The sequence below is a fragment of the Lissotriton helveticus genome, chromosome 7 (genome assembly GCF_964261635.1).
Source record: "Lissotriton helveticus chromosome 7, aLisHel1.1, whole genome shotgun sequence".
Taxonomy (NCBI): Eukaryota; Metazoa; Chordata; class Amphibia; order Caudata; family Salamandridae; genus Lissotriton; species Lissotriton helveticus.
Genome location: NC_136068.1, coordinates 579,926,160 through 579,940,534, shown reverse-complemented (window position 1 = coordinate 579,940,534; position 14,375 = coordinate 579,926,160). Strand labels below are relative to the sequence as shown.

General features: G+C 44.5%; 1 protein-coding gene across 8 annotated transcripts in view; it reads left to right on the top strand.

Annotated features, from left to right (window-relative positions):
- The window catches only part of LOC144768773 (uncharacterized), a 9,320,023-nt gene that overhangs the window by 2,874,182 nt on the left and 6,431,466 nt on the right, over window positions 1–14,375 (top strand). For all 8 annotated transcript variants that reach the window (XM_078652700.1, XM_078652694.1, XM_078652695.1 and 5 more), the window contains one exon: window positions 4,089–4,203. In XM_078652700.1, the coding sequence (XP_078508826.1) occupies window positions 4,089–4,203 (115 nt within the window). The remainder of the gene's footprint in view (window positions 1–4,088; window positions 4,204–14,375) is intronic.

Below are 14,375 nucleotides of genomic sequence, written 5' to 3'. Positions count from 1 at the left end.
CAATTAGAATCGGGCAAGCATTGGCTCTTTCAAGAACAAGCTGTGGCGGGTATGCCGCTATAGGGGGTGCCCTTTCTCCCCAGACGACACCGGCCGCCGAACCTATATGCATCTCAGATTACGGGCACGGTCATGGAGGTGTGGGATCGGGTCACCATCAAATACGATTTGACTTCCTTCCCCTCCCCCATGACACCAATACTCGCCAACCCTGACTTTACTCCGGGTCTCAACTCGAAAGCATTCTCTGCCTGGCGACACTCCCCTTGCAAATTCCTAGGCCATCTTTTTAATTTAAATGGAGTGCTTTCCTTCAAACAAGTAAAGGAAGACTACGGCCTCACAGAGGAAGACTGGTTGACATACCTACAGGTTCGTCACTGGGCGCTTCACCCTGAGGTTAGGCCCGGGGCACAACAACACCTTACCCCCTATGAGAAAGTCACCCGCACATCCGAGAAGAAGCTAATCTCCGACTTGTACCAACACCTCCTCCTCGTGAACATTTACACGCATAACGCTGGCAGGTGCAGATGGGAGCGGGAACTAGGTAGGTCTCTCACACACAAAGAATGGAGTGGCATCTACCATAGAGCACGCCATTCCGCATACCACGCTAGACTGACCGAAACTCAGACTAAAGTGGCCACCTACTGGTATCACACAGCGGAACGCCTCCACCAATTTGACTCACGCATTAGCGACCGATGCTGGAGGGGGTATGGGGAGCTAGGCACATTGGAACATCTGCTCTGGAGCTGTGACCGCCTACAGGGGTACTGTTGCACGATCATAGATGATATAGATGACCACCTGGATACACAACTCCCCCGATTCCCCGCTTACATCTTGCTGGGACTGCCCAATACCCTAATGTATCCCCTGAAGTCCCGAAGAGGTCGTCTTATTGCTATAGCGCTAGGGGCAGCCACACAAAATATTTTAGCACACTGGAGGACACCACAGGCCCCCCGCACACAGGTTGGCTACATAGGTTATGGATGGTGCTTGTTATGGAGAAGCTGTCGCTGGTGCAGGCGGGGCGGGGTGACAAATTCCCAGAGTTGTAGCGCCCCTTCTTGACATTACTCACTAAAGAATTTCGTGAATTGAGCTGCCCCAGGTATTTGTTTCTGCTCCGATTGGCTGACACACCTATACCGGACCAAAAGGCGCCCAAGCGCAAACTGAAACCCAAGCGCTGAGGACTATCTCACATGCTTTTTCTTTTCGTCATACAGAGGATGCTTTTTTGTTTGGTGGACAAAGGGGAGAGGGAGGGGTGAGGGCGGGGTTGTTGTGTTTCGAGGGTTACAGGAGATCCATATCATTGATTGGCTCCATTCTGTACTAGAAATATATGTCTGTTTCACACTGGAGCTTGTCTTGCATTGCCTGAATGTGCGATCGAGATTCCTGTATATTGTTTTCTTTGGTGACTCAATAAAAGATTTAAACCATAAAAACTAATACAATTCAATATATAATGATAAATGTGTTGTAGAATGCACTACTGTTTCCTAAATTTTCTTGGGGGGAGAGCCTCCCAAAGCCCCCTTTGTAGTGTTTAGACTCACTCACTGCACTTGGTGTGCACCGTATGGGAACTGGTCTGAAAACATGTGCCAGGGCTGCCTTGGGTTTCCAGTCTGGCCCTGGCAAGAGCAGGAGCCTCGTACTGTGAAATAAAACCAACCATTTAAAAGTTAGTCACGAAGATGCAGCACCACCCTTCCCAATAAAGGTTTTAGTTTTTTGCAGATTCTTTCAATATAAAATACTAAAATCCTTTGTAATTCGACTATTTGTTTTGTGTGCACACCTGTGTTTATTTTTTTCGAATTACTGTTTTAATGTTTGAAATTGAAATCATACAGATTGCTTGGGGGTCCCGGCTTCCAGTGCTGACTCAATGGGGGTCCTCAGGAGTCAAAAGTTTGGGAACCACTGGTGTAGACAACTAGGTGCCCTTCTCCAAGACTTAATCTTGGAAGCTGGCCGACATAGGGTGTCCATGGCGTCTCTGTGGTGCCCGCCGGATGTGGGTGGCCTGGTAGTCCCAGATTTTGAACTTTACTACCTGGCTGCCCAGCTCTAATGGGTATCTCAGTTGCTAGATGCACTCATCCCACGGAACTCTTGAGATTGACCCCTCATCGTGGGTTATTGTAAGCACGCCTGTTGAACCCGAAAGTAACCATTTCCCGACCAACTGTACTACTCCAAGTGGCATTGCAATGCTGGCGTCTTTGTCTTGTGCGAACCCGTGTAGTTTCATTAGATGCACCACAACTACCACTGGTGGGACTTCCCCATGGTGATCCAATCTTGACTTTTACAACTGCTCAACTCATGACTTGGACTGATGCAGGGTTGGGACAGTGGGGAACTGCTTTCTACGGGGAGCCTTTGTGTTACAGGGAGCCTTTGTGCCTTTTGAGGACTTTGGCCGAAATCTACAGCCTACCGGAGGTCAATTCCTGACATATGGAACCTTAGTGCATACGTTCAGGGATCTGTAGGCAGAGGGACTGGAAGAACCCATGACACACTCGGTCCTTCAGCTTCATCTTTCCATGGGCTCAGCACGCCACTTGGTGACGTGGTTCTACCGAGCATTGAACATGACGGGAAGGAATACTCTAGAGTCATTGAAAACTAGGTGGGAGGCACGAAATCCCGGACAAGGAGTGTGGCAGAATTTTTCAATATCCTAAGAGGGTATCCCGTAACACTAGACTAACATACATACTATTTAATATCTTACACATGACATATTTTACCCCACATAGATTGCAAATCTTATATGGGGGCGAACCCCAGTGCTGTCTGCGATGTAAAGAGCAAGATACATACTTCTGTCATATGGCTTAAGGATGCCACAGACTTCAGGAATTCTGGACTGCAGTGATCCAGTGACTTTAGGCCACGTTAGGACAGGCTCTCCCCTGCACTATACAGACTTACCTCCTGGGAGGCTTCCCAAGGCCCAAAACGAAGAACGTGGGTTTGATGATTTTAGACTTGACCCTGGCCCTGGCGGGCCACTGTATAGCTCTGACAAGGAAATCAGACAAAGGACCAATCTTGAATACCTGGGAGAAAGATGTCCTGACTTGGGTGAAGGCTGAGGGACAAGCTCTCAGGCGAGAGCATGCCCAAGGATTATGTTGGTGCCCTCCGGCGGATTTATGGCAGAAAGTACTAAATAGCTAGATAAACCCAGAGACAGATCCAAATTTAAAGCCGGATGATCCAGACAATGGGAGCAAAGATAACACAGACATGGCACTTATGGGCACGTAGGAGTAGATACCAGTATGGATAGGGAGGTTTTGGGTGGGTTACAGTGGTCACCTTACCCTACATGAGAGAGATTACGCACCTGATACATGTAAACAACACTCTCGGACCTGGACAAGACAGGCATCATTAATGTAACCCTGAACCAATTACCTGCCACGAGTAGATACAGAAACATGGGCACAAATATTTATAACTCATAGGCATAAGACCTCTTCCACTCTCAATAACATAATACCGGTGATATCTTCTCTGCTGATTTTATGTTACCTCAGTCTTTTTCTTTTTATTTGGAAGAGTTTTGCTTTTTCTCCAAGTGTTACCCTCCTATTATTGGCCTCCAAAAACACACTCTGCAACGCGTAGTATATGATAAAACTGTTCTTTACGGCATCAGGAACACTGACAAATCCTAACCACGAAATGCACGTCGATTAATGATATGGTGTGCACAATATGGCAGCTGATTGATTGAATCAGAAATTCCTTAATTCTTCATGTTGTATTGCATTCTCTCAATTTGACACAATGTGGTAATCCAACAGAGCTGTAGTCGCTCACCACAGAGACACATGAGTAACAAGAACTAACAAACTACAATTGTATGGCGATTAAACTGTATACAACTGTAAGACATCTGATATTGAATTTAAATGCCAATAAAAAGATTTGAAAAAATAAGTTTGAGGTCCTCATAATCCCTGGAGCTGATGTAATATTTGCCATTTGTATATCCCAAATGTTTACGTGCCCATTGTGTCAATAATACTGTGACTTTTTTCTAGGTTAGTCTGATGTATGGAATTTCAAAAGATGTTTCAGTAACAGCAGCCACAAATTGTGAAATATTAGTCCTCAAGAGGAAGGATCTGCAGCAGTTATTTTTAGACTATCCAAAAGGTGAGTCTTATAGACCTTGTCCCAGTTCACTCTTGGCTAGACTGTTGATTTTATAAGGTAAAGAGGAATCATTGGTTTGAGGAGAAGTAATAATTACTACCTTTTAATCCTGGTTCTCTATCAAGGATAGTCTCTGTTAATCTATAAATAATAGAAAGTATCCACGCATATCGATTCTTTGAACTTTTTTTATAGTATGTGTTTCATGTAAGGAATGCATTACATTAAAATAAACATGCCTATTAGAGGAAACAAAGTCTGAAGATCTGTTATATTTTGTGAATGTACCCAATTATCCAGAGCAGTCATTTAGTGCATTTGACTTAATATTTTAATATTTTTTAATCAAGTGTTAAAGAAAAGTGGGGCCTCCAGATAGATTGTCCCTAGACAAACAGGAAACAGCATTTACAACACAGTCTAAACCACAATGCTCCTTTGCAACAAAGTCTTAACCAAGCTTTAGTCTTCACCTTGCAGGATTTTACAGCTACTATGTATTTATCACTAGTGTCATTACCACGCATGAGTTTACAAGGTTTTTTTAGATCTAGATATTTAGGGCCTCATTACGATGCTGATAGGAAAGGCTCCGAATTGCATTCAGATTTTCCTAAACCCTGTTGAAACCCATGTTTCCGACCGACTCGGAAACATTTCTGACCGACCGATTATGATAGAATGTAGCCAGTCAGTCATTCTGAATCGGTTCCGACTGGCATTCGAAGAGTCCAAGTCAGTTAGACCTGAATCGTACAGCTCAACGGGCCACTTTCCAACTGACCGATTATGATGTTGGATTCCAACAGCCTTTCCGAATCGCTCAGTCTGACACAAATCAGGTGTCGGAAACCAACTTTGGGGGCCCATAGCAGGCCCCCCTTCACCCAGAGGCCTCAAATTGAGGTGCTTGGGGGTACCTGGGGGTCCCCTCTTTCCAACCAAGCACAGTGTGGCAGGCACCATGTGGTGGTCGCCACTGGGTGCAAGGTTTTCCGCAACCACCCCTTTCTTCAATGGGAGCATGTGTTGTCGGTCGGAACACAGGCTCCCATTTAAGTCGATGGGAGTCCGACTGAATGGTGTTCGGAAGCCTCGTAATTGGTCAGTCGGACTCCTCGAACCCGAGTCGGTCGGAAAGGATTCTGACAAGGAGTCGGTCGGAATGCTTTACGACCGACATCGTAATGAGGCCCTTAGTACGTATGTGTGTACCACTAGTGTCATTACTATGCATTTCTTTACCGCTAGTGTCATTAGTTCTTATGCGTTTTACCACTAATGTCATTTCCATGAATATCTTTACCAGGCATCAATATGTAAGTATATGGGTAAGTATATGAGTAAGTATATTTTATAGGTATTTGGTCAATATTCATTTTATAATCATTTTTTTAATGAAAAGTTTTAGGGATGGGGTGTAAGGGATATAGGTGTATTGAGGGGGTATTAATTTATATATATTTTTTTAATTACAATAAGTTTTAGGGATATTTTATAAAAAGTTTGAAAATTGTATTCATTATGAATGGGATGCAAGGGATATAGGGGTATTGGGTGGGGAAGTGTATTAATACTTAGGTATTAATTGTAATACATTTGTATTAATATTTATGAATTGTAAATATAAATTAATAATATTTTTTTAATATTTTATAACATTTAAAAATTAGTACATAGGGGTGGAATGAAAGGGATGCAGGGGTATTAATTCTCTGCTATTAATGTTAATACTTTAGAATTAAAATTTATGAATTCTAACTTTTGTAAATTTCATAATAATTGTAATTTAAAAAAATATTTTATAAAATTAAAAAAAATTAGGGCCCCATTAGGATGGCTGGCGGATCGCCCCCGCTGGCCCGGCAGGGGCGATCCACCCTCCATCCATACCTAAAAGACCCCCCGCCAGATTGGGATGGCTGGGGATCTGCAGCGGACAGAAAGGCCGCCCGCCGCTTTTACATGTTTAATATAGTGGCGGTGTCTGCAAGACACCGCCATCCACATAAGAATGAAGGCGGAGATCATCCTTTCCATGGCGGCAAGGCATGCGGTCTTTGCTGTTGGGCGCCCATTGCGGGCCCCCTGAGTGTTGGGGTGTAGGGGGTGCACTTGGGGGGGTACCTGTGGTCCCCCTTGGCATGGACAAGGTGGCCGGAACCGCACGGTGCCTGTCACCTTGTGCATGCCAATGCACACCGTGCATTCCCAGCATTGTGGCGGGCGGTGCTGTGAGCACCGCCCGCCACAATGCTGGGAATAGGGAATGCCACCGCCACGGTGGCGGTGGCATCATAATTGCGGGACCGTCGCACCCCTGGCGGACGGTCCTGCATACCATATGGTGGCGGGTGAACTTTTTCCGCCCATCGTAATGCCCTTAGTATTTAGGGATTGGATGAAAAGGATATAGGGGTATTAGTTGGGGAAGTGTCTAAATACTCAGGAATTAATGTATATTTTTTCAATTTATATTTTTTTGTATTGTTTATGTTTTGTAAATATTTAACATTTTAATTTGTATTACTTTCATCTAAATAAAAAGATATTTAAAAATGGTATTTACGGTTTTAAGGTTATTGGGTGTGGAGTGCATTTATACTCAGGTATTATCTGTAGTAGCTGAATATTAATAGGTAAAGGTAATTTATTCAAATAAAAAAAGTGAAGGAAAAATATATATTATTTAAATACTGCATTTTAAAACATATGGCGAGATGCAACCTTAATACAAATGTGTAATAAAAATATTATTTATTTAGACATAGTATACAAATAAAAAAATGTAAATAAATAGTAAACATTTTGTACGTTTTTTTTCCACAGTTTACCATTAAGTTAAGTGGCAAAGAATGTCCTTTCTTTGTTTTTACTTTTGTGTTTGTTAATGCTTGTGGTTGTACGTATGTTTCTACAGTCGGTGGAGTGTGACAGTCAAGATCGGAAGCAAGGAAGAGGTGCGGTCAGGTAAGAACAATTGACTTTACTTTACTAAGTATAAAGGTGGCTATGTTTATTGTAAGCTACAGGGGGAAGGTAATTAGATGGTAAATGGAAATACCTGTTATGTTTTGTGTTTTTTTATCCGTTTTCCATTCCCATGGTTGTTTCCAAATGCTTACGTCCGGGTGGTTGATTTTTTCTTCAAAGTAAGTTTGACTGTTTAGAGTCACCTCGGAATGAAGAACACGTGGCTGCAGGAGGAAAACGGATGTATTTAATCTAGTACTACAGGGTTATTTTTGGGATATTTCTATTTGGAAACAGTGTTAGGTTTCAGGGTTATGTTTTTATTATCAGAGTTCCTGATATATATATATGTTGATTTTTTGTTATTGCTTCCATCCACATTTGTGTATTACTACTGGCTTTTTTGAGAAATCATTTTGTTTCTAGCTATTGTGCCTAAAAAAAATTGTTTGCTATTTTTGCTTTTTGAAAGTGTGTTTTTTTACTCAAAATCCATACATTTGTAATAATTTAGTTGCAGGTGATAGTTTTACATGAAAAACCATGCTTTTTGGGGATTTTATTTTCTGTGGATGTTAATTTGTACATATATGGATTATTGGAGTTCTGTTGACTCTTGTAGCCTGAATACGAGTTTCACAGATGGGTTACTCCAATCACAAACGTGACATATATCCCGTCCGCAGTATTACAAGTTCCATTATATCCAATGGAACGTAATGGAACTCGAAATACCGCGGACATGATTTCCGTCACGTTTGTGATGAAGTAACCCGTCTGTGAAACTCTTAATCATGCCTTAAGTGTAAAGTTGTTTGAAAAAGTCACAAAGAGTTTAAGAAAGAAAACAACTACAGGTAGGAATTCTAAAGTATTTTAATTTGGTTAAAAAATGCCAATTGAATTGTATGCAACTGTTAAAACAGGCAAGTAATTTAGGGAAATATCAGTGAGCATTAGTAATGTAATATGTATGTAATACTATCCACGTAGTCTGAAGCCACCCTCCATGAAAATTGCTGGATTTGACCCAGTAGTCTCTCAGACATTTCTTTACTCTTTTTAGATATATGTGTGTTCAGGCTATCTGACAGTGATTGCGCAAGTCTCATATCTTGGAAACTTTGTTCCTTCTTCAAAATTTCTCCAAATTATATAGGTTTTGGTGAGGTTTGGCAATTGATTTCCTGAATTGTCCCATCCCTCAATGGCATTGTTAGTCTTTGCATCTCCCTCTAAGCAGGTTGTGTAACAGTTCCACCATTCAATGGGAAATCTTGGCTTCTTCCTGTGACCCATCATGCTTAGATGGCCAATCCATGTATCTTTGAAATAATTTAGTAGTGGTGCCAATTTCTCTTAATTTTGTGTAAAATATTGGGAATTGTATTGAAGAAATTGCTGTGTAGTACTTGTCTACACTGTCAGGAGGTACAAAGCTTAAGGAAGGCAGTTTATTAAATTCAAAATGAACTTTACTGTTTGATAAGTAACCCTCAACTACGGATGATTTGGGGATTTTTTGCCAATATGTCTGAGAAAAGTGGAAAAAGAGTCCTTTAACATGGGTGGTAGAGTACATTTTTTTTAATTTTGTTAATCAATGATAATTCAAAGCCAATTATTACTTTTCTAGGACTTTTATTCAATGTTTTGGATTTTCTAACTATTATTAATTCAGTTTATGTTGAGGATTGCTTGTCAGAACAAAAACTACACACTAATGGGACAGTTGTGTTATTTATGTTAGTGTGAATAGTGTACATTTGGGTGAATGGAATATGTGTTAATTTAAAAGTACCATCAAAGTGTCAAAAGGTTATGGTTTGTGCTAAGGATTCTTTTTTGAGGGTTTTTGTTGTCATGCTTTAGAAAAGGTTCTACAGAGAAAGTGATAGTTAATTTGGGGGGATGTTAATGTCAGAAAAAGTCTGTGGTGTTATTCATTAGAGACTACTTGCCTGTTTTTGTCTTTGTACTATTATCCTAAGGGCTCATTGGAGGTGGATGCAAGTTCTTTCATTTATTTTATGTTTTCACGTACTTCAGTCTCCATTTCAGAGGCAGATCTGTTATGAGCAGTTGTTCTAACTAAGGTGTATTCCAGTGTAACCCACTCTGCCTGTGCAATGGGATGAAAAGTACTCCCCGAACCTCCAATGACACCTGGGCTCAGTTAACCTGTCCTTATAATAAAGGTAGACATCATACTTTAACAGTCTGTTGCCTCTCCGGAATTTCACATAGTTTGCTTGATTAGCTGATGCCATTGATGTTGGTTCTGTTAAAAAAAGAGAAATAGAAAAAAGTGTAAGTTTATGTTCATTGCTGTTTTATTAGATTTTTGTTTTTCTTTATGTGCCTGTTAAACATTAATTGTTTAAAAAAAGAAATTGTATTTTTCCATGGAGTGGAAACAAAGTTTAGATACTCTGTTGAAAAGATACTCTGTTGAAAAGAAAATATATGTTAGTTCATGTTTTTCACCTGGGGAAAAAATTGTTATGGTTTAAAAATTATATGTTTACCTGTACATTGGTGATTCTTTGTTTTTGAGGGAGGTTATTGGCATCTTTGTTTTTGAGGGAGGTTATTGGCAGTGGGTGCTGCCTACTTGATTTTAGGCAAATGTCTATTTCTTTAATTCTATTGTTATCTATTCCAAAAAGAAAGACCCAATTCATTGGTTATTTATTAACTTTGAGTTTTGTGATGTTTTTCGTACTATTTACTGTTGATATTTACAATACTTACATCAATATTTCAGTTTTTGTGGTTTAGGACGTGTCTGGCAGTTTGAAGTATTTCAAGTTGTTTCGTAGATAGGTGTATCTGTTTTAAAAGGGAACAAAATACATGGGGGAGTCAGTAGTATGGCGGGCGGACAAAGTCTGAGGGTGCGGCGGTCCCGCACTCCCAATTAGGATGCGCCCGCCACACTGGTGGGCGCATGGCTCAATTGTAACATTGCGGCGGGTGGTGCTGAAAGCACCGCCTGCCGCAATGCCACAAAGGCAGGTTGTGCCTTTCAATGCACAACGTGACAGGCACCGCGCGGTGACTGCCATGTTGTACATTGAAATAGTACCCTCCCCATGTGCACCCTCCACCCCCCAGAGTCCTGAGGGCCCGTAACGGGCCCCCGCAAGCAATCCCCGCATGTTTCTGCCCCTATCGTAATATGGCTGGCGGTGTCTAACAGACACCGCCACCATATTGAATCCTTTTAGTCAATCAAACGGAAAATCGGCAGTCGGTCTTTCCGTCCGCTGTGGACACCCCTGCCATCGTAATATGGCGAGGGATCTTTGCTGCATGGATGGTGGGTGTATTGCCCCCCGCCGGGCCGGCGGTGACTACCGCCGGCCTAGAGGGGGCGATCCGCCCGCCATCCTAATGGGGCCCATGGTGTTAATTTTTTTATAACATATATATTTTATTAACTTGAGCATCTCGATTGAGTTAAATATTTGGTGCCTTTTAGCTACTAAGGGCCCGATTCTGATCTTGCTCGGAAGGGCTCTTGACGACATCCGCCAGGAGCGAGTCTGAATCGCGAGTGGGATTTCTGACTGACATCCTGCCATACGAGCAAGTGAGAACGATGTGAATGTTGCCTTGTTCTCTAACCGACTCATACCTGTCAGCATAGCCCTCTGGACAACTACAACATGGCAGACTTGTGCAGCGCAATGGGTCTGATTTCTGAGCAACCAAGTACAATGTGCGCATCGAACAGCCGGATTGACTCGGAGCCTCCGATTCAAAAAAGCTTCGGGAAGGGGACTTCGGTGGGCAGTAGCAGGCCTCCCTTCGTTCATAGCCCTACGATGTACGATGCGGGGGGCACTGATGCATCCCCATGACAGGGGGCGTCCTTTTCCGCTACATACTTTTTTCTCAGAGGAATCCTATGTATGCAACGTACAACAGCTCCCATTGACTTCAATGGGGCTTTGAGAGACTCGAGTCCATCAGCATGTACTTGCATCATACTCGGGCGATTGGAGCCCAGGAGCCCGAGTTGTTCGTAAAGCTCTACGGGACCGAGTCGCCGTAGGGCTTTCCGAGCGAGATCGGAATCGGGCCCTACATTTGTACTTTAGTCACTGTCAAGCACCAGTCCTGAGGTAAGTACTTGGTGGAGTTAGAATCGTAATTTTGCCCCTAGTCACTGTCCAGCACCTGTACTGAGGTAAGAACCTGGTGGAGTTAGAGTAGTAATTTTGCCTTCTAGTCACTGTCTGACACCAATCCAGAGGTAAGTACCTGGTGGAGTTAGAATAGTAATTTTGCCCTCTAGTCACTGTCCAGCACCTGCCCTGAGGTTATTACTGGGGTATTTTGAAAAATTATTTTGATCCTGGTCACTGTCCAACACCTGCACCGAGGTAATTTGCATGGTGGAAGTTAGAATAGTAATTTCACTTCCAGTCAATGTCCAGCAACTACCCTAAGGTAAGTACTTAGTGGAGTTAAAATAGTAATTTTTCTCCTTAGTCACTGTCCAGAATCTGCTATGAAGTAACTACTCGGTGGATATAGAATACTAAGGGTCCCATTAGGATAGCGGGCGGAAAACCACCCCGATAGCCATGGAGGCGGGAAACAACTGCCCGCCGGGCCCGCGGATAAACCGGCGGTCAAATTAGGAACAACCGCCAAAAAAGACAGACCGCGGCGGTAGCGCGCAAACCAAAACCGCCAGACGCGGGCGGTGATGTCCAAAAACCGACCACGGCGGTCGGAAACGCAGCGGAAAAGCTATGACCTGCCGCAAGCAAAGCAGAGACACCGCACAGCAAATGAGTATATATCCCCGATGCTCCCGTGGTACGATCCGCTGTTTCTGACCGCCGCGGTCACACACAGGAGTGAATGGGAGAGACAGCGGAAGAGCTGCAGCATAGCCACGGCAGCGGACGGTACATGAAAAATATGGCAGACGATGCTAAAACACCGCAACGATGTCAAACTTTGCACAAATCAAAGTAGCCATGCCCTCTAAATACACAAAACACATACCAATGAAAAAACAAATGCCCCAAAAAAACATACAATTCCCAGGACAACACCCACAACACACCTAACAGCAAAATCCCATTTGGACACACCCACACAGCTGAGTATAAAAGCAGCCCCTTTACTGAACACAATCCTTTGCAACACTCCAGAAGAGAAGGGCATACACCATACCTGACAGGAGAGGCAAAAGAACACAGTACCTACACCACCACCACCACCACTACCACCGTCACTACCACCATCACACCAGCACCAACAATCTTCCAGCACACAACACACCTCATACATCAACACCACACCCACCACACACACACCTGCACCCACAAACACTTCAAACACCACATACCATGGCAGCACAGAAAATGCCCAAATTCACAGAGAGTGAGTTGACTGTCATGGTAAATGACATACTGAGAGTGGAACCACAACTGTTTGGTAGCCTGGTCCAACAGACACCATTAGCCACAAGGACACAAATGTGGGAAAGGATAGATCAAAGGGTCAATGCAGTAGGGACCACCCCGCGATCCAAGAAGGAGATCATGAAGCGGTGGCATGATCTGAAGAGGGTTGTCAAAGAGAGGAAGAGCAAGAACTGGGAGCTGGCTAATCAGACTGGCAGTGGCCCTCCCATCCCACAGAAAACATTCACACCATGGGAGGAGAAGGTGCTTGCCATACTGCATCCTGAGAGTCTCACAGGAGTATTCAGGGGAATGGAGGCTGGTAAGTACAAACAAATGGCAACCAACACACTGATAAGTACTTCCTTGCACAACCCAAACATCATTGCATTGCTCACCCTCACCTAACAGGTAGCTAGCCATCTTGCTTGGGAGACTTGTTTGGGGGTGGGAGGCCAGTACCACGACTCCCACCATGCCCCCTGTCCTACACCTGAGTAGCATGGAGGCCTCCCCCACCCAGGAGCATGTGTCTGCCATTGCATTGTTCACCCTCACCAAACAGGTAGGTAGCCATCTTGCTCCGGAGGCTTGTTTAGGGGTAGGAGGCCTGTCCCACGACTCCCATCATGCTCCTGTCCCACACCCCAGCAGCATAGAACCCTCCCCCACCCAGGAGCATGTGTCAGCCATTGCAGTGTTCACCAAATAAATTTACAGGTAGGTAGCCATCTTGCTTGGGAGGCTTGTTTCGGGAGGAGGCCTGTACCACGTCTCCCACCATACCCCCTGTCCAACACCTGAACAGGATGGAGCCCTCCCCACCCACGAGCATGTGTCAGTCATTGCACTGTTCACCAAACAAACTTACAGGTAGGTAGCCATTTTGCTTGGGAGGCTTGCTTGGGGGGGAGGCCTGTACCACGACTCCCATCATGCCCACTGTCCCACACCTGAGCAGGATGGAGCCCTCCCCCACCCAGGACCATGTGTCAGCCATTGCACTGTTCACCAAACAAACTTACAGGTAGGTAGCCATCTTCAAAGTGAGGGTTGTTTGGGGTGGGAGGCCTGTACCACGACTCCCACCATGCCCCCTGTCCCACACCTGAGCAGGATGGAGCCCTCCCCCCACACCACCCAGAAGTACTTGGAAGCCATTGCAGTACACCAAACAAACTTACAAGTAGGTAGCCATCTTGCTTGAGAGGCTTGTTTAGGGGTGGGAGGCCTGTACCACGACTCCCATCATGCCCCCTGTCCCACACCCAGCAGCATAGAGCCCTCCCCCACCCAGGAGCATGTGTCAGCCATTGCACTGTTCACCAAACAAACTTACAGGTAGGTATCCATCTTGCTTGGGAGGCTTGTTTGGGGGTGGGAGGCCTGTACCATGACTCCCACCATGGCCCCTGTCCCACACCCCAGCAGCATGGAGCCCTCCCCCACCCAGGAGCATGTGTCAGCCATTGCATTGTTCACCCTCACCTTACAGGCAGGTTGCCATCTTGCTTGGGAGGCTTGTTTGGTGGTGGGAGGCCTGTACCACGACACCCACCATGCCCCCTGTCCCACACCCCAGCAGCATAGAGACCTCCCCCACCCAGGAGCATGTGTCAGCCATTGCACTGTTCACCAAACAAACTTACAGGAAGGTAGCCATCTTCACAGTGAGGGTTGTTTGGGGAAGGGAGGCCTGTACTACAACTCCCACCATGCCCCCTGCCCACACCCTAGCAGGATGGAGCCCTCCCCCACACCACCCAGAAG